Source organism: Pelobates fuscus, chromosome 7 (assembly GCF_036172605.1).
Source record: "Pelobates fuscus isolate aPelFus1 chromosome 7, aPelFus1.pri, whole genome shotgun sequence".
In the NCBI taxonomy this organism is placed as follows: Eukaryota; Metazoa; Chordata; class Amphibia; order Anura; family Pelobatidae; genus Pelobates; species Pelobates fuscus.
The window spans coordinates 3,780,990-3,804,223 of record NC_086323.1 but is presented as its reverse complement, the minus strand read 5'-3'; the positions used below and the strand labels follow the sequence as shown (position 1 = coordinate 3,804,223).

The window sequence follows — 23,234 nt, the reverse complement described above, 5'->3', positions numbered from 1 at the left end:
GGAGATATAAGAGGGGCTAGAGTTGTTCAGTGCTTTATAGGTAATAATATTAATAGTAATGGCAGTATTAGTATTAATAGTAATGGCAGTATTAGTATTAATAGTAATGGCAGTAATAATATTAATAGTAATGGCAGTATTAGTATTAATAGTAATGGCAGTATTAGTATTAATAGTAATGGCAGTATTAGTATTAATAGTAATGGCAGTATTAGTATTAATAGTAATGGCAGTAATAATATTAATAGTAATGGCAGTATTAGTATTAATAGTAATGGCAGTATTAGTATCAATAGTAATGGCAGTATTAGTATCAATAGTAATGGCAGTATTAGTATTAATAGTAATGGCAGTAATATTAATAGTAATGGCAGTATTTGTATTAATAGTAATGGCAGTATTAGTATTAATAGTAATGGCAGTATTAGTATTAATAGTAATGGCAGTATTAGTATTAATAGTAATGGCAGTATTAGTAGTAATGGCAGTATTAGTAGTAATGGCAGTAATAGTATTAATAGTAATGGCAGTATTAATAGTAATGGCAGTATTAATAGTAATGGCAGTATTAATAGTAATGGCAGTATTAATAGTAATGGCAGTATTAATAGTAATGGCAGTATTAATAGTAATGGCAGTATTAGTATTAATAGTAATGGCAGTATTAGTATTAATAGTAATGGCAGTATTAGTATTAATAGTAATGGCAGTATTAATAGTAATAGTAATGTCAGTATTAATAGTAATAGTAATGGCAGTATTAGTATTAATAGTAATGGCAGTAATAATAGTAATAGTAATGGCAGTATTAATAGTAATGACAGTAATAATAATAGTAATGGCAGTATTAATAGTAATGGCAGTATTAGTATTAATAGTAATGGCAGTATTAGTATTAATAGTAATGGCAGTATTAATAGTAATAGTAATGGCAGTATTAGTATTAATAGTAATGGCAGTATTAATAGTAATAGTAATGGCAGTATTAATAGTAATAGTAATGGCAGTATTAATAGTAATAGTAATGGCAGTATTAGTATTAATAGTAATGGCAGTATTAGTACTAATGGCAGTAATAGTAATGGTAATATTAGTAATAATGGCAGTATTAATAGTAATGGCAGTAAGTTATTTTAATAATGTAGTCATTAATAAACAATAATATAGTAATACAAATAATATTTGTGTTCTCAAAGTGAATTTAAATTGATATGAGGTTATATTGCTATGATAGCATGTATTTTTTTAAATTGTATTTATGTTATTGTGGAATCTGCCACCTGACGCTGTATAGTGCCTGATGTCACTATTTCCCCACTATTGTTTATCTAAAAAACGCACACTTCTTTGACTAGAGTTAAGCCAAAGTGAGACAATATTTTAATTTGTTAATTTTTATTTTTTGTTGTTAACTTCAAATAAAGTGATAATGTTCTTCTTACTATGCTACCCCCTTATTAATTCCTTTTCTCCATCTTCATAATAATTTTCCCCTTAATTGTGATTCTCAAACTTTCCTCAAAGATCATGGGTCACTTTATTTCTCCCAAAATGCACAGTAACATACTGCTGTTGTCCAGAAGTACGATATATGTGACACATGCAGGTTGATTCACTGATTTTGTGGTTTTTAATCTACTTTGGCGTCTTAGAAAGTTAATGGGCAAAAACTGAGAGGCAAACGTGTGCATCTGTAAAGATACACATCAGGGTTACTAACGAAGGGGTGCAGTGCTTTAAAAAAAAAAAAAAAAAAAAAAAAAAAAAAATTTTTTTTTGGAGCCCATGCCACTACAGAAGTAATAACGTACTAAAATGCAAACAACTTTCTTTGGGACTTCAGAAAAAAATGAAGCATACAGCAAAAGCTGCAACATCAGAAGATGCAAAGCAACTGCGGATGACAAATTTATTTGCAAAGACCTCTTGTTTGGAAAGGGAAGTAGAACCAACCTGCACAAGAGAAGAACAACCAGCAGAGGAGTCACCTTCAACAAGTCACTCTCAAAATGCTGGGAAGAGGAAGTTTAAGCAAGATTGGTGCAAGGAACTCACGTGGTTAAAATTTGACCATAACATGGGGATAGCCATATGTGAGATCTGTGCTTCCTTCCATGGGATTGCTGACCAAGCATCTAAGTGTGTGAAAGGGTTTTCAGGACCATTTAAACTGGAGACCTTCAAAAAACATGGAGAGTCTCTCCAGCATGAAAAATGTCTAAAGGCAAAACATGCTCTTTTGGCTCCAGAAGCTACGCCATTGCTGCATGTGTTAAGAAAATGGATCAAGGGATGTTCAACCACATAAACGTTCGATTTAATGTAGCTTATTATATTGCAAAAAAAAACAGGCCATATAAGGATTTTGAAGGTTTGCTAGAGTTGACTGGGAAGCTAGGGATTGCTGTGAGAGAGGAGTATGCAAATGACAAGAGATGCAAGGAATTCATCTCACATATTGCAAATGTAATCAGGAAAGAACTCATCTGCGAGCTAGAGGAGGCGAAATATGTCAGTTTGATGCTAGACGGATGAACTGATAAAGGAGGCGTCGAAGAGCTAATATTGGATGTCAAGAACAATAAGATTAAAGAAGTATTTCTATCAGTCCTACCTCTTGAAATGGCTACTGCAGATGGGTACTTAGACACCATCACTAAACACCTGAAGACACATGGCCTCTTAGACTGGCTTTCTTCAAGCAAACTTATTGGATTTGGTACAGATGGTGCTGCCAGCATGATTGGAGCTGGAAATGGTTTGGTACAGAAAGTATGGCAAAATCGAAGTGTTTTAAGCTCTGTGAAAGACGGAAAATGCATTGATGACCTCGACTCTGTTTTAAAGAAGCTGTACCAATTTTATCAGTATTCACTCAAGAGATTGCGACAGCTGAAGCAGGTAGCTGATAGTTTTCAGACACAAATCCTGAAATGTCAGTACTTGTATAACGTACAACGTTTCAGTTCTTGTACTTGTATAACGTAAGATGAGCAAAGTCTGTGCTCTCTCTGCACTTGTCAAACACTGGAAATGTGTGACAGTCCACCTTGAAAGTGTTGCTGCAGAAAAAGACAGTGCTTCTGCAGCTGCACATGGTTTGTTAAAGAAACGAACGATTTTAAATCCGTTCACATGCTCCATTTTCTGCTTGATTGCCTTGAAATTATTATGAACCTTTTCCTTTTATTTCAAAGGGAAGAGCTTTTCTGAAGCACAATTGAGTTGCATGGGAAAAACACAATTTCATCTTTGAACTCGCTCAATGATGTGCCAAAACAGCATGAGGAGAGATTTATCAGTGGAACATCACTTTAAAGGACCACTATAGTGCCAGGAAAACATACTCGTTTTCCTGGCACTATAGTGCCCTGAGGGTGCCCCCACCCTCAGGGTCCCCCTCCCGCCGGGCTGGATGGAGAGGAAGGGGTAAACTTACCTCTTTCTCCAGCGCCGGGCGGGGGACTCTCCTCCCTCTTCTTCCGTCACTGGCTGAATGGGCATGCATGGCAAGAGCCGCGCGCGCATTCAGCCAGTCCATAGGAAAGCATTCTCAATGCTTTCCTATGGACGCTGGCGTCTTCTCACTGTGAAAATCACAGTGAGAAGCACGGAAGCGCCTCTAGTGGCTGTCAATGAGACAGCAACTAGAGGCTGGATTAACCCATAGGTAAACATAGCAGTTTATCTGAAACTGCTATGTTTACAGAAAAAAGGTTTAATCCTAGCTGGACCTGGCACCCAGACCACTTCATTAACCTGAAGTGGTCTGGGTGCCTATAGTGGTCATTTAAGGACTGTATCAAAACATACAGTTGCATGGACTCAGCCATACTGCAAATTCTTCGATCCAACATGAAAAAGACAAATTGATTCAGCATGGTGTTACATATCTGGAAGAGCGATTTCTGACTCAGAGGAATATTGAACGTTCCACAGCAGTGTTTGATACCTTTGCCTGGCCGGGGGACTCTCCTCTCCTCCCTCTTCTTCCGTCAGCATTGGCTCGTCATTTCCAGAAACAACTATCACTGCCTGAAATGTATGCATGCAATTCACAATGAGTGGTATGAATTTAAAGTCCTTGGCAAAGGGAAGAAACTGAGTGATCTTCTGGAGTTGGCACTCTCCAACACAGACAGATTTCCAGTTTTGGGAAACTTGTTGTCTATAGTGTCTGTGTTGCCTGTCTCAACTGCATGTTGTGAAAGAGGGTTCAGTTTAATGAACTTTGTAAAAATTCTTTATATGTTAATTTAAGAAGTTATTTTTGTCGTTGAAAATAAAGCTTTATACGTTTTTTTTTGTTTGTTTGTTTTTAAAGCTGGCTCCTAGATTCCAAGGAAATTTGTCAAGCCCTGGTTTAATTTGTTTTTGTTTTTAGAGATGGTGACTGGGAAAAATAGCGGTAAACCAGTAAAGGCCAATCTTGAAACTGTAAATTATTCTGAATGACTCTTCTAGCGCAAACTAGAGGCAGGCTTAGCAGCATCGTGGGAAATGTAGTTCCCAGCCGTTGCATTGCATAGTAAGACACTGAATGTTAGCAATATGTTTGCAGATGCAGCAGTATGAACAGTCGTCTGGCAGCGTACGAGGTCCTGGTCATGCTGGCCGAGAGTTCAGTCGCCAATCTGCAGCTCATCACAAAGGAGCTCCTTTCTATGCATCATCAGCCGGACCCCGCGCTCACCAAGGAGTTTGATGTGGGTATTGCAGCAGCTGCCAACATCCTGACTTTCTTTAAAATAAAGTTTATTTAAGTAGTATTTTTAGATTGGATTGGGATAAGCTGTACATGGTGAGCACTATTTAACGGCTAGAGGATGCGTTCATTGTGTTTTCTTTATTTCTTAGTATAGGTCACAGCAGTTTTGAAGGTACATTTTTTTAGGTTCTGTTTTCTGTACTTACAGTATCTTCCACCTGTGGACAGCCGCTCAAATTCCGGGTTTGTTGGTCTAAAGAACGGAGGCGCAACATGTTACATGAATGCGGTCTTCCAGCAGTTATACATGCAGCCGGGTCTTCCGGAGGTCTGTAACTTGTTACCTGTCTAATCTGTCATTTATCCTGCAGGCTGGGAGAGACTTACCTTTTAATCTTTTATAACGTTAACAAATTCACTTGCGCTTGTCCTATCTCGTACTTGTTACATTTTGTTACAAACTATCAGACATGAAGGAAATGGCTTTTATATCACTGTTTCGGTTCTCCTCCTGTCTGCTAACCTTTCTGGGCTAGAACATTGCCTGCTATTCAGGTATTGGACTCTTACTCCCACTGTAAAAGCTATGCTGATGCTGTTGGGAGTTATAATCCAACAGCACTTGGAAAGCAGAGGTTGTCATCCCAGCTCTTAAACAGACATTCCTCATGGTGACGGCTGGCCTGCAGCCCTCATGGTGATGGCCGGCCTGCAGCCCTCCCCCCCAGACAATGTTCTTGCTGCACAGTGATATTATATTAGATATGGCTTCTCTGTATCCACACACAGTTCTATAATCATTGATGCCCACTTCTTGCTCCCTCCTGGTGAACCTTTACTCTGGATTTCAGGCACTGCTCTCCATGGAGGATGAAACCGATAACCCGGACGACAGCGTCTTTTACCAGGTGCAGTCGCTCTTTGGCCATCTGATGGAAAGCAAGCTGCAGTACTATGTACCCGAGAACTTTTGGAAGGTATGTCTTTGTATGGACGTTTTTGCGTGAAACGTGTGTAGAATAGATTTACTCTACCTTGGGTATTAAAGGGACATTTCTAATTTATTCAATTCTAACAGATCTTCAAGATGTGGAATAAAGAGCTGTACGTCCGGGAACAGCAGGATGCCTATGAGTTCTTTACCAGCCTAATAGACCAGATGGATGAGTACCTCAAGGTAATGGACAAGGATCCCTTCTCAGAGCTCTTTAAATAAAACGCCAATCAGAATATCGACTTTTTACTTTAGGCAACAATCGTGTTAAAGAAACAAGATCGCAGTAATGGGTTTATCTCTTTGATTCATTTCTATAGGGACATTTTGACATTCAATGGATTTGTTCATCTTTATAGTCAGACAATCTCAATCATAGAAACATAGAATGTGACGGCAGATAAGAACCATTCGGCCCATCTAGTCTGCCCAATATTCTAAATACTCTCATTAGTCCCTGGCCTTATCTTATAGTTAGGATAGCCTTATGCCTATCCCACGCATGCTTAAACTCCTTTACTGTGTTAACCTCTACCACTTCAGCTGGAAGGCTATTCCATGCATCCACTACCCTCTCATTAAAATTATCACAGCCAAACCTACTGAATTAAATTACCAAGCATTTCCAACAACCGCTTGTCCCTGGTACATGTGACGTAAAGACAAGATTTGATGTTTAAACAAAACAATGTGTGTGGGGGGGGGTCCAGTTGTTTTATTATAACACCAACCAGGGTGAACCTTTACTTGCCAGTAGCTAATAGATGATGGAAATATTGAACCTTGACATTGTTTTGTTGGATTTCTTGTTAAAAAGAAATCGGTTATTGAAGTAATTCCACATTAGTGCAGCCGTCTAAACATGTTTGGTGTTTGTAATATTGAGCTATCATGTTACTTGTTCCTGTGGTTTTCTGCAGTTCCTGTAATCAATAGATTTACTGAGAATTTCCTTTTATCGCTTCACTCTGCTTTTTCATTAGAAAATAGGAAGAGAACAGATATTTAAAAACACATTTCAAGGCATCTATTCGGACCAGAAGATCTGTAAAGACTGTCCTCACAGGTCGGTATTTCTGCATTTATTTGAAATTGTAAGAGACTGTGTATTTTTTTTTCTATGTTAATGTGGGGGGGGGGGGGGGGGCTTTGTTCTTGCGTATAAAATGTCACTGTCCCCGTGTTCTTACTTATAAAATGTCACTGTCCCCGGGTTCTTATAAAATGTCACTGTCCCCAGGTTCTTACTGTCCCCGGGTTCTTACGTATAAAATGTCACTGTCCCCGGGTTCTTACGTATAAAATGTCACTGTCCCCGGGTTCTTACGTATAAAATGTCACTGTCCCCGGGTTCTTACGTATAAAATGTCACTGTCCCCGGGTTCTTACGTATAAAATGTCACTGTCCCCGGGTTCTTACATATAAAATGTCACTGTCCCCGTGTTCTTACTTATAAAATGTCACTGTCCCCGGGTTCTTATAAAATGTCACTGTCCCCGGGTTCTTACGTATAAAATGTCACTGTCCCCGGGTTCTTGCGTATAAAATGTCACTGTCCCCGGGTTCTTACGTATAAAATGTCACTGTCCCCGGGTTCTTACTTATCAAATGTCGCTGTCCCCGGGTTCTTGCTTATCAAATGTCGCTGTCCCCGGGTTCTTGCTTATCAAATGTCGCTGTCCCCGGGTTCTTGCTTATCAAATGTCGCTGTCCCCGGGTTCTTACTTATCAAATGTCGCTGGCCACGGGTTCTTACTTATCAAATGTCACTGGCCACGGGTTCTTAACTATCAAATGTCACTGTCCCGGGTTCTTACTTTAAAATGTCACTGTCCCCGGGTTCTTGCTTATCAAATGTCACTGGCCCCGGGTTCTTGCTTATCAAATGTTACTGGCCCCGGGTTCTTACTTGTCACTGGCCCCGGGTTCTTACTTATCAAATGTCACTGGCCCCGGGTTCTTCACTTGCTGGTTTTAGTAACTATTAAAGGATATAGGACCCAGCGGGTAAATGAATATTTAAAGTGAAGCTGTAACCCTCCCTACTCTATAGTCTCTGACCTTCATTGTGTCTGTTCCAGGTATGAGCGAGAAGAAGCTTTCATGGCCCTAAACCTGGGAGTCACTTCCTGTCAGAGTCTAGAGATTTCGCTTGATCAGTTTGTGAGAGGGGAGGTTCTAGAAGGGAGCAATGCTTATTACTGCGAAAAATGCAAAGAAAAGGTAAAGTTCAGAAATGACATCATCTTGTGTTTTTTGTACTGAACGTTCCAAACACTCCAAATTAGTCTATAGCCAAAGGTGTTACAAGGAATGGTTTGTACTTAAATTGCTGTTTGGAAACGCTGTGAAATCTTTGCTCAGACGATCACTAAATAAATATGTATTATTGAGTTTGTTGTAGCTCATTAGTTTTGGTTGACCTGCTGTTCCAGGCTGTCAAGGCAAGCTTGCCTTACAGTGTAGATCATAATATGAACACACATGCTCACTCAAAGCATTATGGGAAGATGCGTGATGCACAAACAGGATCCATTATTCACAAGCACTCTGGGGTTAAGGATATTTCATACTGACCTGGACTGCGTTAAGAAGGACCATCGCATCAGAAAGTGCCAGGTCTTCATAACATAGAGCAGATCCTCGTAAAAGCATTAATACAATAGAATTTGTGTGTGTACGCTATATTCCTACATTTGTGTAGTATGTTACAATGTAAACTGCTTGTTGCTCCAATAACCTTTGCTGGTTTGATTTCAGAGAACAACGGTCAAGAGGACCTGCATTAAATCCTTGCCAAGCCTCCTGGTCATTCATTTAATGAGATTTGGATTTGACTGGGAAAGTGGGCGATCTATTAAATATGACGAGCAGATCAAGGTAAGGTACCAACTGAAAATCAAACACAATGTCAGTGTTCTCCTGTCAGACTGACTCCTCCTTAGTCTTTAGTGCCTTTACGCCAGGATACCGGACTGTGTGCTTGTGAGTAGATGACAGATTAGGTCAGAAAGCCAGAATTTATACATCCCTGGTAGAGAAGTAGATCATTCTAATTGCTTTTAATCTGTCTGCCAGTATAAACGAAGACTGCTGCTGGTGTTCCCGGTCAAGCACTAGGTTCTCATATGTCTTTGTGCTAACTTGTCGACTTCTTTCACAGTTCCCATGGATGCTCAATATGGAGCCATATACCGTGTCTGGAATGGCTCGACAAGATTCTTCCTCCGAGGTGGGTGAGAATGGAAGACACATGGATTCAGCAGGAGGTTCCCCACGGAAAAAAGTTGCCCCAACCGAGAATTATGAACTGGTTGGAATCATCGTGCACAGCGGGCAGGCGCATGCTGGTCATTACTACTCTTTCATTAAGGACCGGAGGTATTAACAGAGTGTTTCCAGGGGTTAAATATTAACACATCTGTCCTTAATTAGCATGAAAAGTTTGGGATGCTTGTTTTCAGTCACTAGTAGTTTAAGGGATAGGACACTTCGCATTCTTTACCTACAAAATAACCCCTCAACAACTGTTTAATTATAAATGCTTTCACCGTTATATTTTAAAAATATGCTACCTGCGCTATATAAAATATGCTACCTGCGCTATATAAAATATGCTACCTGCGCTATATAAAATATGCTACCTGCGCTATATAAAATATGCTACCTGCGCTATATAAAATATGCTACCTGCGCTATATAAAATATGCTACCTGCGCTATATAAAATATGCTACCTGCGCTATATAAAATATGCTACCTGCGCTATATAAAATATGCTACCTGCGCTATATAAAATATGCTACCTGCGCTATATAAAATATGCTACCTGCGCTATATAAAATATGCTACCTGCGCTATATAAAATATGCTACCTGCGCTATATAAAATATGCTACCTGCGCTATATAAAATATGCTACCTGCGCTATATAAAATATGCTACCTGCGCTATATAAAATATGCTACCTGCGCTATATAAAATATGCTACCTGCGCTATATAAAATATGCTACCTGCGCTATATAAAATATGCTACCTGCGCTATATAAAATATGCTACCTGCGCTATATAAAATATGCTACCTGCGCTATATAAAATATGCTACCTGCGCTATATAAAATATGCTACCTGCGCTATATAAAATATGCTACCTGCGCTATATAAAATATGCTACCTGCGCTATATAAAATATGCTACCTGCGCTATATAAAATATGCTACCTGCGCTATATAAAATATGCTACCTGCGCTATATAAAATATGCTACCTGCGCTATATAAAATATGCTAGCTGCGCTATATAAAATATGCTAGCTGCGCTATATAAAATATGCTAGCTGCGCTATATAAAATATGCTAGCTGCGCTATATAAAATATGCTAGCTGCGCTATATAAAATATGCTAGCTGCGCTATATAAAATATGCTAGCTGCGCTATATAAAATATGCTAGCTGCGCTATATAAAATATGCTAGCTGCGCTATATAAAATATGCTAGCTGCGCTATATAAAATATGCTAGCTGCGCTATATAAAATATGCTAGCTGCGCTATAAAATATGCTAGCTGCGCTATATAAAATATGCTAGCTGCGCTATATAAAATATGCTAGCTGCGCTATATAAAATATGCTAGCTGCGCTATATAAAATATGCTACCTGCGCTATATAAAATATGCTACCTGCGCTATATAAAATATGCTAGCTGCGCTATATAAAATATGCTAGCTGCGCTATATAAAATATGCTAGCTGCGCTATATAAAATATGCTAGCTGCGCTATATAAAATATGCTAGCTGCGCTATATAAAATATGCTAGCTGCGCTATATAAAATATGCTAGCTGCGCTATATAAAATATGCTAGCTGCGCTATATAAAATATGCTAGCTGCGCTATATAAAATATGCTAGCTGCGCTATATAAAATATGCTAGCTGCGCTATATAAAATATGCTAGCTGCGCTATATAAAATATGCTAGCTGCGCTATATAAAATATGCTAGCTGCGCTATATAAAATATGCTAGCTGCGCTATATAAAATATGCTAGCTGCGCTATATAAAATATGCTAGCTGCGCTATATAAAATATGCTAGCTGCGCTATATAAAATATGCTAGCTGCGCTATATAAAATATGCTAGCTGCGCTATATAAAATATGCTAGCTGCGCTATATAAAATATGCTAGCTGCGCTATATAAAATATGCTAGCTGCGCTATATAAAATATGCTAGCTGCGCTATATAAAATATGCTAGCTGCGCTATATAAAATATGCTAGCTGCGCTATATAAAATATGCTAGCTGCGCTATATAAAATATGCTAGCTGCGCTATATAAAATATGCTAGCTGCGCTATATAAAATATGCTAGCTGCGCTATATAAAATATGCTAGCTGCGCTATATAAAATATGCTAGCTGCGCTATATAAAATATGCTAGCTGCGCTATATAAAATATGCTAGCTGCGCTATATAAAATATGCTAGCTGCGCTATATAAAATATGCTAGCTGCGCTATATAAAATATGCTAGCTGCGCTATATAAAATATGCTTGCTGCGCTATATAAAATATGCTTGCTGCGCTATATAAAATATGCTTGCTGCGCTATATAAAATATGCTTGCTGCGCTATATAAAATATGTAGAGATGCACCGCAATTTCGGCTAGAAATTGGTCAAATTTGCTGAAATTTTAAATAAATAAAAAAATATTTTTTATATATATTTTTTTTTGTAGTGCATAGTTTAACAGACATGCTTGCATTAACAATTCAGATGATTATATATCACAATGAAACATAGTAATGATAACATGAAAAGTCAAGAATACAGGGGACGGGGAAGGGGGGGAAAGAACACTATGGGACGGGGAGGGGGGGAAAGAACACTATGGGACGGGGAAGGGGGGGGAAAGAACACTATGGGACGGGGAAGGAGGGGAAAGAACACTATGGGACGGGGAAGGAGGGGAAAGAACACTATGGGACGGGGAAGGGGGGGAAAGAACACTATGGGACGGGGAAGGGGGTGGAAAGAACACTATGGGACGGGGAAGGGGGGGGAAAGAACACTATGGGACGGGGAAGGGGGGGAAAGAACACTATGGGACGGGGAAGGGGGGGAAAGAACACTATGGGACGGGGAAGGGGGGGAAAGAACACTATGGGACGGGGAAGGGGGGAAAGAACACTATGGGACGGGGAAGGGGGGGAAAGAACACTATGGGACGGGGAAGGGGGGGAAAGAACACTATGGGACGGGGAAGGGGGGGAAAGAACACTATGGGACGGGGAAGGGGGGGAAAGAACACTATGGGACGGGGAAGGGGGGGAAAGAACACTATGGGACGGGGAAGGGGGGGAAAGAACACTATGGGACGGGGAAGGGGGGGAAAGAACACTATGGGACGGGGAAGGGGGGGAAAGGACACTATGGGACGGGGAAGGGGGGGAAAGGACACTATGGGACGGGGAAGGGGGGGAAAGGAACACTATGGGACGGGAAAGGAACACTATGGGACGGGGAAGGGGGGGAAAGAACACTATGGGACGGGGAAGGGGGGGAAAGAACACTATGGGACGGGGAAGGGGGGGAAAGGACACTATGGGACGGGGAAGGGGGGGAAAGGAACACTATGGGACGGGGAAGGGGGGGAAAGGAACACTATGGGACGGGAAAGGGGGGGAAAGGAACACTATGGGACGGGAAAGGGGGGGAAAGGAACACTATGGGACGGGGAAGGGGGGGAAAAGAACACTATGGGACGGGGAAGGGGGGGAAAGGAACACTATGGGACGGGGAAGGGGGGGAAAGAACACTATGGGACGGGGGGGAAAGGAACACTATGGGACGGGGAAGGGGGGGAAAGAACACTATGGGACGGGGAAGGGGGGAAAGAACACTATGGGACGGGGAAGGGGGGGAAAGAACACTATGGGACGGGGAAGGGGGGGAAAGAACACTATGGGACGGGGAAGGGGGGGAAAGAACACTATGGGACGGGGAAGGGGGGGAAAGAACACTATGGGACGGGGAAGGGGGGGAAAGAACACTATGGGACGGGGAAGGGGGGGAAAGAACACTATGGGACGGGGAAGGGGGGGGAAAGAACACTATGGGACGGGGAAGGGGGGGAAAGAACACTATGGGACGGGGAAGGGGGGGAAAGAACACTATGGGACGGGGAAGGGGGGGAAAGAACACTAGAAAAGAGGGACGGGAGAGGAACATTAAGCGGGGGGGGATAACATATTTTAGATATCATTATTTATAGGGACACTATAGTCACCTGAACAACTTTAGCTTAATGAAGCAGTTTTGGTGTATAGAACATGCCCCTGCAGCCTCACTGCTCAATCCTCTGCTATTTAGGAGTTAAATCCCTTTGTTTATGAACCCTAGTCACACCTCCCTGCATGTGACTTGCACAGCCTTCCATAAACACTTCCTGTAAAGAGAGCCCTATTTAGGCTTTCTTTATTGCAAGTTCTGTTTAATTAAGATTTTCTTATCCCCTGATATGTTAATAGCTTGCTAGACCTTGCAAGAGCCTCCTGTATGTGATTAAAGTTCAATTTAAAGATTGAGATACAATTATTTAAGGTAAATTACATCTGTTTGAAAGTGAAACCAGTTTTATTTTTTCATGCAGGCTCTGTCAATCATAGCCAGGGGAGGTGTGGCTAGGGCTGCATAAACAGAAACAAAGTGATTTAACTCCTAAATGGCAGAGAATTGAGCAGTGAAATTGCAGGGGAATGATCTATACACTAAAACTGCTTTCTTTATTCATGTTGTGCAAACCAAAAAATGTGCTGTTTAAACTGCTACATGTAATGCCTTGAAAACGCTTGTAGCTGCTGTTGTGGCGCTGCACGCCTGTTGTCACGCTATGCACAAATAAAATAAAGAATTAAAAAAAAAAAAAATGCTTTATTTAGCTAAAGTAATTTAGGTGACTATAGTGTTCCTTTAAAAATTAGTCGGGTATGAAACAGCTTCGATATTACCACCAACTCTGTTAGCAAGGGTCAATTGATGGAAAATTACCACTTATCGCAAGGTGACACCTGAACATACCCAGTGTCCTATTCGAGTTCTTTCATAAGAATTTGACCAGCTATTAAGATTAACTTAAGTATTCTAGCAATTCCCTTCTGTATTTTCTGCAATTATTTGGTACCAAACGTCTGAATGTGCTAAGCTGAAAACGAAAATAGAATTAGCTATCCTGTTCTTAACTAGGAATATGCACGGCCTTCTGCCAACTATTAAATTACCAGTATAAGAATACTAATTTTCTAACAAATTAACCACAAAGAAACCTTTTGAATGTAATAAACTGAAAACTTGTACCACTGACTCATTGTCATAGTGGAATAATAATCCAAGATTAAAAAAAACTGCTGACACCATTGGCAGCAATGCTAACTGGGTCAGATTGTGTAGGTACCTCTTACAGCACCCATACACTGTACAAAACCCCATCTGTGAAGGATTTCCCAGTAACCATTCAGTTATTTTCCCTCCCTGCTACCAAATTCCCTTGTTTATTTGTTTTATTTTTCTTTGTTCGGTAAATCATTCATTTTACCGAACGGAGACCACCCTGGGTACTAATTAGAATGTGGAACACTGTGTAACTATACGAAAACCGTGTAATTGAATGCTCCTAGGTAGCCGCCACTTCGTGCATACGAACGCACGTGGTGAGAACAATGGACGGTGGCCATCTTGTCTCACGAACGTGGCCAGCGAGACTTGGTCGTCGAGTGCCTGGAACTGTTTTGGGCATGGCATTCGCACGAACCCCGGTCTTTATGGAAATCCCATACGTACTACTTCCCAATACGGTAGACGAACGGCGTTCGGGAGTTTCAATCAGAAGAACAAGAGGAGCATTCTACACGAATCAGCTTTACTCCATCTATGGCGGTTTTCTTACAAATCCACGCGAACAGATAACGGTTCTTGCTACCAGTTCTATGGAACTCTTTTTCGGATTCACCCTCGTGGCAGACCGGTCAAACTTCCAAACGGTGCCGTTCGAAAACTACCAAACGGATTTGTGTGAATTTTCCATATGTTACTCCCATCAAGCTCAGCTACCCATGGATATGGTTTTTGTGGGGGTTTTATGTATGTTTATATTTCTGGGAAATGTGAAATTGTTACATTTTTCTAGCCAGCAGATAATTGAGTTTAGTATGTTTCCAAAACTCCATTATCTTGCTGGCTCAGAGGAGGAGTTTGATGCTGTATAAATTGAATGCCTTTGCCTGCCATTAAACCAGTCTTCCAGCATTAAGCTTTGGCTCGTGTGGATTATTATGCGATACCAGCGATATTTTATCCTGTGGATTATTGGCGATATTATTTTATGGGAATAAGGTAATGACAGACAGTAACGCTTATTCAGACCGTCACACCATCTTTGTTCCAAATATGCGAAAATCCAACTGCCTGTGCTACCTCCAGAAATAACTACAATGTTTCATTAACTTGAACATCTGAATGCAACAAGGAGCAGCCATTTAAAACTCAATGTATCCTTAATCGTACGGAGACTATCACTGGCAACAAATATTACTATTAAATCCATGCCCTGCTTAACACTGAGCACTAAGTAGTAGTTATTGTGTAAAAAACAAACTTTATGTTAATTTTTATTGTTGGAATGTGTTTTTCAGGAGTTGTGGAAAAAGCAAATGGTACAAATTTAATGACACTGTGGTGGAGGAATTTGATCTAAATGACGAGACTATGGAGTATGAATGTTTCGGAGGAGAATATCGCCCCAAAGTTTACGATCAGTGTAAGTCTCATATATATTTCTTTTTAAAGGGACACTATAGTCACCTGAACAACTTTAGCTTAATGAAGCAGTTTTGGTGTATAGAACATGCCCCTGCAGCCTCACTGCTCAATCCTCTGCTATTTAGGAGTTAAATCCCTTTGTTTATGAACCCTAGTCACACCTCCCTGCATGTGACTTGCACAGCCTTCCATAAACACTTCCTGTAAAGAGAGCCCTATTTAGGCTTTCTTTATTGCAAGTTCTCTTTAATTAAGATTTTCTTATCCCCTGCTATGTTAATAGCTTGCTAGACCTTGCAAGAGCCTCCTGTATGTGATTAAAGTTCAATTTAAAGATTGAGATACAATTATTTAAGGTAAATTACATCTGTTTGAAAGTGAAACCAGTTTTATTTTTTCATGCAGGCTCTGTCAATCATAGTCAGGGGAGGTGTGGCTAGGGCTGCATAAACAGAAACAAAGTGATTTAACTCCTAAATGGCAGAGAATTGAGCAGTGAAATTGCAGGGGAATGATCTATACACTAAAACTGCTTTATTTAGCTAAAGTAATTTAGGTGACTATAGTGTTCCTTTAAGATGTATTATTTATATATATAAACAGGAAACTTGAGAATAGTGTACCAAGAAGGTATTGGGAGGAAGCAACGTGTGCCTGTGCTACATAATAACCAAAACATGTATGAGAATCTGAAGCATGAGTTAAAAAGACCAAAGGTCAAAAAACACAAAATAATTTATTGGATACTGAATAGTATAAAAAAAATGGCAATAACCCAAAAGTGCTAAACCAAAATACAGAGTGAGAAAAACAAAAAAATAATAAATAAATACGAAATGCTGTTATGATACATGTATCAGTGATACACAATACTGATTTACTTAAGATACATGTATCAGTAAGTTTCAATATGATAAAATGATATAGGATACATGTATCAATGAGTCTCAAAGTAATTATGTTACGGTACTTTTTAGCAGTAAACCAAAATGTTTAAATGTCTATCTGTTCCTGTCCAAATTAAAGAAAATTGAATTGTGTATATACGCTGAAGTAATTCAGTCTGACACACGGAGTTCAGGTTAAAATAACTTCGAGGAAATTTATTGGCAAGTGAAGCAAGAGCGGGCTCGCAGGCCCTTTTAAGAGGCATTTTGCGTCATCATTGATTATCAAGATATCAGTAAATACACATCATTAATTGGATTAATTGTTAAGTGTCTGGATTAGTGTCCACCTATCAATATAATTAATTGGCTCAAAAACTAAGTGGTTAGCTACGTGTCCACCCACCGAGAGGTGGTATTGTTTTGGACACGGGTGGGGACAAGGGGCTCAAGCGCCATCTTCCCGAGCATGAGGTTTACTCGGTGGAAAGGGGGGCTTGAGCGTCATTTTACACAGTCAGTGATGTCAGGTCTTGTGGTCAGGTGCAAGGTCTCTTATGAATAGAACATTTCATTACTACAGTGTTCTCATGGCCTTCAGATTATACTATGTTGCGAGTTAGGGGAAATTCAGCAGTTTCTGAGTTAGTCATGTCTTTATAGAAAATACAGTCTTTGTCCATTGTGTTAGATGTGCTGGGAAATTCTGTCATGTAATGTAGTTTTAAAATGGAGAAGTCAGGTTATGAGGACAAAATGGAGGATGTGTCACAGTATGAGGTTAAAATGGAGTTAGTGCAATAATTCAATACAAGTTCAATAAAGATTTTTAATAATTCTACATCAGTCCCCCCTATGAAATGTTAGATTCTAAGAGATAAAACTTTATTTGTTAGTACCAGAAGACGTGTTAGCCCAAAGGCACAGAAACCCCGTGGCCGCTAGCTAGGTGTTAATGCAAAGTGCAAGACTGTCCCTGATTCTGACCCTAATAGGCTAACTCATCGTCAGTATGGCTCTCGAGCACTTCACACCCAGGGGTGGCCCATGGTGGCTTGCCCACCACTTCTCCACACGGGGCCTTTACCATTCACTGACAGATGCTGTCCCTAAACTGGTCCCTTCCTAGAACTCTCGCACTTTATCAACGAAAGGGATAGTTTGCAGCGGCAAGCAGGGTGAGTTGAGATCCTGGAAATCTTGGTCATCAACTTCAAGATGGGTGAAAGTGGGTGCCGCTTGGTCAACAGTCTTCGTGAGGGATTTTCTCAGACAAGGGAAGACACAACAAAAGAGAAGAGCAAAGATAAAAAGAAAAATTAGTATTGCCATACCAATATGCATTAAAGCCTTTTGCCAACCTGTCATCCAACCAAACCATCTGTCCCAGGGATCTTTTATCCCAGAATTCCTTTTCAACTCTTCAGAGAGGTCATTTAATTTCGCTATGGCTAATGTAACTTTACCATTAGGGCCTGTGTTTTCTGGGATGTAAGTACAACATGTCATGGTGTCGGGCAAAATTTTACATACTCCTCCTTTTTCGGCTAGGATCATATCTAGGGCCATTCTATTCTGGAAGGCCATTTGGGATGTGGCCTGCAACTGTTCGGCTAATCCCTGGAGGGCATCTCTGGTATAATTAACAAAACGCTGTTGGTTGTAATAAATGTAATTTATCCAATTTAAATTCTTGTTTGCGGTAACTATGGTAAAAAGTGATTCAAATCCTGCAGCAACTTCATCTCTTGCTTTAAATTCATTGGGCACCCCCCTAGGCACTCCAATGGCATCAATATAAATGTGAGGATCAAAACTTCCTTTTACTGGGGCTTCACGCTTAACCTTAGTGTGGCTGGACTCATGGGTCCAGATAATGTCAGAGATAATGTGTATGGGCATAATGGCCTTAGCCAAAGTACACTCCCCCCACCCTTCCGTGTCCATTCTGGATCTTAGCTGTAAATCCCCACACAACCAGTAAATGTCTCCTAGTGACCTAGTATGGTGTTGTAACAGGTGCACAGGAACAGATCTGTAGGTAGCGCAATAACCTTTGGAAAAGTTACCCATAAATTTACCGATCCCATCATACATGGTGTAACAAGTGTAATTACCTTTATATACGGTAATACCATCAGGGGGTTTGACATCTTTGGCTAGAAGAGGATACTCTGTTGTCCATGCTTGACATATGGACCTGTTAAACTTGTAGTGATAGGCAAAAAGACTCAAAACACATTCTTCTATATCTACTGGCAGGATTAAAGGCACAGTGCCCAGATGAGGCCGGGCACCGCCACACACATAGCATGCTGTTTTGTTATGCTTGTTGGCATTATATTTCATCCATTCTAACCATAGGTTAACATCATTAAAACCTGTTTCAGCGGCCATGGTATCTTCAAAGGTGGGGTTAGCAATGGCCATCATGTCCTTAAAGGACTGGATGTGTGGTTTTAATGGGTTTGTGACCATATGAGTAGCTCCTTGCCACTCAGAAGAATTACACATATCTTTAAGGTAGAAATGCCCTAATTTATAATAGGAACCCTTTTTCCAATACATTCCCATTACATACTGATCTGCATCTCTTGGGCTTGGATGCTCAATATTTAGGATTAATTTCATTGGTGTGCCTCCTCCAGGCTTTCTCAGAGTCATTCTTTGAAGGAGGGATCTACCATGGTCATCTACTTTAGATAAGGCACTTTTTGGTTTGTAACCCCAGGCAGGCCCGGCATTCCATCCCGCCGCCCCCCAATGGTCACAATTGTGCCCCCATTGTCTGTCAACTACACAAACATATGGGTCTTTTGCATGAGGGATATCTCTATAGATATTCTGGATTTGTTATGTAAGGAATGGGCATTCTACGATGTCACAATAATCAAAGGTATAGGTAGCCACGTGGGTACATGACGAATTATACCAAAAGGTGTACCCACTAACATCTTTAGTGATGGCTACTTGCTGGGCCTTAATTAGACTAATTAAGGAGACAATGTACCAGAGGTACATGGCTGTGCGGTATCTGCTTCCTCTGGGGCAGGAGACTTCTTGCAGTGGGAAGCGTGGATCCAATGTGGCCTGCCGGCCAATTTGACGGATGTTGCAGTGATCAGGAGAACTTGGAATGGCCCGTCAAATCTTGGTTCCAGGGAATTTTTGCGCACAAACTTCTTGACCAGAACCCAATCTCGGGGAAGCAGGTTGTGGGTACCTGTGTCCAAATCAGGATCTGGAATTGAAGAGAAAACTTGGGCATGTATTTTGTTCAAGGCACTTGCAAGTTCAGTTACATAGTCTACTAAAACATCAGATTGAAGCTGTAACTGCTGCGGATAATAACAACCTAGTCTGGGTGCTGTCCCAAATAGAATTTCAAAGGGGGATAACGAGTGTTTCCCTCTAGGTGTGTGCCTAACGCTGAACAAAGCTATTGACAGGCTTTCTGGCCAGGGCATCTTTGTTTCTTGTGACATTTTTAACATTCTGGCTTTTAGAGTGCCGTTCATGCGCTCTACTTTACCGCTACTTTGTGGGTGGTAAGGGGTGTGGAAGGCTAGGGTCACCCCCAGAGCAGTCCAAATTTCTTTAGTCACTGTTGCTGTAAAAGCTGGGCCCTGATCACTTTCAATGACTTCTGGAAGTCCAAATCTACATACAATTTCTGTAAGTAGGCGTCTTGCGGTTGTTTTTGCAGTGATATTGGCCACTGGGTAGGCTTCTGGCCAGCCTGAGAACATGTCCACTATTACTAGTGCATATTCATGAGGCCCACTCTTGGGCATTTGGATATGGTCAATTTGAATTCTCTGTAACGGGTACATGGGTTTTGCCAGGTGTTTTGAAGGCACCTTAATTGGTTTTCCTGGGTTGCATTTTGCACAAATGACACAGGCCCTGCAGAAGCTGCTGATCAATGTTGTGATTCCAGGTGCTTCATAATACTTTTGTATGAGGGCGGCCATTAGGTCTTTTGACAGATGTGCAGGCCCATGTGCCCATTGGACGACAGCTGGATATAAATTTCTTGGAAGGCAAAATTTAGAGTTGTAGTATATTCCGTCCTTTAGGACAGCTCCTTTCTTCTTCCATTTCTGGATTTCTTCAGGGGTAATTGCAGCTTGCTGTTCTCGCAAAATTCTTAGATCAGTAGGAAGAGTTTGCAAAGTAAAGATAGGAACTTCTTCTTGTCCGGACACTTCTTCATCCACTTCCTGCAAATCTCTGGCCGCTTGCTTAGCAGCCTGATCAGCCAAATGGTTGCCCTTTGCTTCATCTGTATCCAACTTCCCATGGGCCTTGACTTTCAAAACGGCCACTTCTTCAGGGAGTAGGAGGGCATCCATTAGTTCCTTGATTGCAGAGCTGTGTTTGACTGGTGTACCGGCGGTGGTAAGAAATCCTCTTGTCTTCCAAATGAGGCCGAAGTCATGTGCCACACCCAGAGCATATCTTGAATCTGTATAGATGTTGGCACGCTTTCCTTCGGCAATTTTGCATGCTGAGGTCAGGGCTTGTAATTCAGCTTCTTGCGCAGACATTGCTGGCGGTAAAGATGATGACTTGATAACTTCATCTGTTGTGGTTACGGCATATCCTGTGTGGTATTTTCCTTCTTCATCAGCATACCTTGAACCGTCCACAAACAGAGTAAAATCCGGATCTGGTAATGGATTCTCATGCACAGTTGGTAAGTGCACTGTTTCCATTTTCATTTGTTCAAAACAGTCATGAGGTGTTTCTGGGTCATAATCATTCACTATGACCAGGTCTTGAAATTCTTTTTCCAGGAAATGGCGTGGCCATGCTTCAAGAAGATCAGTTGCTGGGTATTTGGCAATACCATTTTCCTGTAGCTGTGATTCATCCATGGTGGCCCATAATTTTGCCATGGGCCCAAGATCATTCCATGATTTTGTTTTCAACTTGGTAACGGGGATATGTGGAATAGCAGTATCCCAATGGCGGTACAGGTAATTGAGTTCTGGGGGCAGTTGGATCAGGACCACGCTGTTGCCTTCAGAGTCACAGTAGAAATCTTGGGCAGTGAGCTTCACCTCTATCCAGTGATAAAGCTCATCTTCATAGCAAGGTTCAGGAGTAATATTTGGCTTGTACCACATGGTACAGAAGGCATAATCCGGGCCTTCACAGAGAGGTGTCTTGTCTTTATAAAATGTCAAATCTGGATGCATTCTCTTGATACACCCACAGAGAAGGTAGATGTAGGTTTCATCCGTGACAAACCCATAGTAGATACCCCCCTCAGGGAGTGGAAGAAGAGTGGATGGGTTAAGAACTTGACATCTTTGTATAGAAATGTTGTCAGGCAGAAGAAGATGACATTGTAGACGCAGGTGTCTAGCAGGAGACACGTGCTTGAGCTGGACTTGGTTGATAATGGCAGAGATGTCATGAGGGGCCAAAACAACCAAAGGGTGGCCAAGGACCAGGTCAGAAGTTCTTTCAATGAGTTCTCTTGCGGCAAAAACAGCCCTAAGGCAGGAAGGGGTCCCTCTGGCCACAATGTCCAGTTGACATGAGAAATATCCAATAGGCCTCTGGCGGCCTCTTAAGTCATTAGTTTGGGTAAGAACTCCTGTAGCATGGCCTTGTCTTTCAGAGACAAATAATTTGAAAGGTTTGGTATAATCTGGTAGGCCCAAGGCAGGAGCAGAAGCAATGGCACGTTTAAGAGATTTGAAGTTATCCAGAGCTTCATTGGTCAGGCAGAATGGGTCTGACTTGAGTGCATCATAGAGAGGTTGCATAAGCAGAGAGGCTTCTGGGATCCATGCTCTGCAGTAGGAAATGAGGCCTAAGAAGGCATGAAGAGATTTTGAAGTCCTTGGAGGTGGGATATCCAGAACTGCTCTGACTCGGTCCCGAGTGAGATGTCTGGTACCTTGAGATAGGCAATGTCCAAGGAAAATTACTGAAGGTTGGCAGAATTGCAGCTTGAGAAGTGAAGCCTTGCATCCTTGTTCTGCCAAATAGCAAAGGAGACTAATTGAACACTTTTCAGTAGTGGGTATATCATCTCCACAGAGCAGTAAATCATCCACATACTGGAGTAAGACAACTTCTGGGTGTTCAGCTTGCCATGGGTCAAGGATGGTACACATGGCCTTTGCAAATTGACTTGGAGAATTTTGTGCCCCTTGGGGCATGACAGTCCAGGTATACTGTTGCATTTCGTGGGTGAAAGCAAACAGGTATTGACAGGATGGATCCAGTGGAACACTGAAAAAGACATTAGCCAGGTCAATGACTGTGAAATACTTTGCAGATGGTGGGACTCCAGAGAGCAGAGTGTGAGGGTTTGGTACAAGAGGGGTGTCCAGGACAGTTGCTTCATTGACAGCACGGAGATCCTGAACCATCCTGTACTTCTCTGGCTCACCTTTTGGAGTTTTCTTCTTCACAGGAAATAATGGAGTATTACATTCTGATTTACATTTCACTAGAGCACCCTTCTCCAAGAGTGCTTTGATTTGAATAGAAATGGCTGCAAATGTATCATTAGATAAATATATTGAAGCAGTGTAGTAATTTGCAAGATTAACTCTAATGTCCTAGAAATATAAGAGTAATAAGTAACAGCACACGTCTGTGCTAATGGGAAAACATTAGCTAATGATAGCCATAGTGGTGATAGGGGAGTAAATGGAGTACAAAAGAATTGTCGGGGTGGCATGTAGTGCAAGCATATAATTGCTAGATACTTCCAAGGATTGCAAAGAATTCCTCTGCTTCAATATATTTATCTATTGATACATTTATCGAATTACTTTGAGACTCATTGATACATGTATCCTATAT

At 41.0% G+C, this 23,234-nt stretch overlaps 1 protein-coding gene across 3 annotated transcripts in view; it reads left to right on the top strand.

The window, feature by feature from the left end:
• Positions 1-23,234, top strand: part of USP24 (ubiquitin specific peptidase 24) — a 219,868-nt gene that overhangs the window by 170,570 nt on the left and 26,064 nt on the right. For all 3 annotated transcript variants that reach the window (XM_063427641.1, XM_063427640.1, XM_063427642.1), the window contains 9 exons: positions 4,562-4,706; positions 4,917-5,036; positions 5,560-5,685; positions 5,787-5,885; positions 6,686-6,768; positions 7,785-7,926; positions 8,464-8,583; positions 8,867-9,084; positions 15,390-15,514. In XM_063427641.1, the coding sequence (XP_063283711.1) occupies positions 4,562-4,706; positions 4,917-5,036; positions 5,560-5,685; positions 5,787-5,885; positions 6,686-6,768; positions 7,785-7,926; positions 8,464-8,583; positions 8,867-9,084; positions 15,390-15,514 (1,178 nt within the window). The remainder of the gene's footprint in view (positions 1-4,561; positions 4,707-4,916; positions 5,037-5,559; positions 5,686-5,786; positions 5,886-6,685; positions 6,769-7,784; positions 7,927-8,463; positions 8,584-8,866; positions 9,085-15,389; positions 15,515-23,234) is intronic.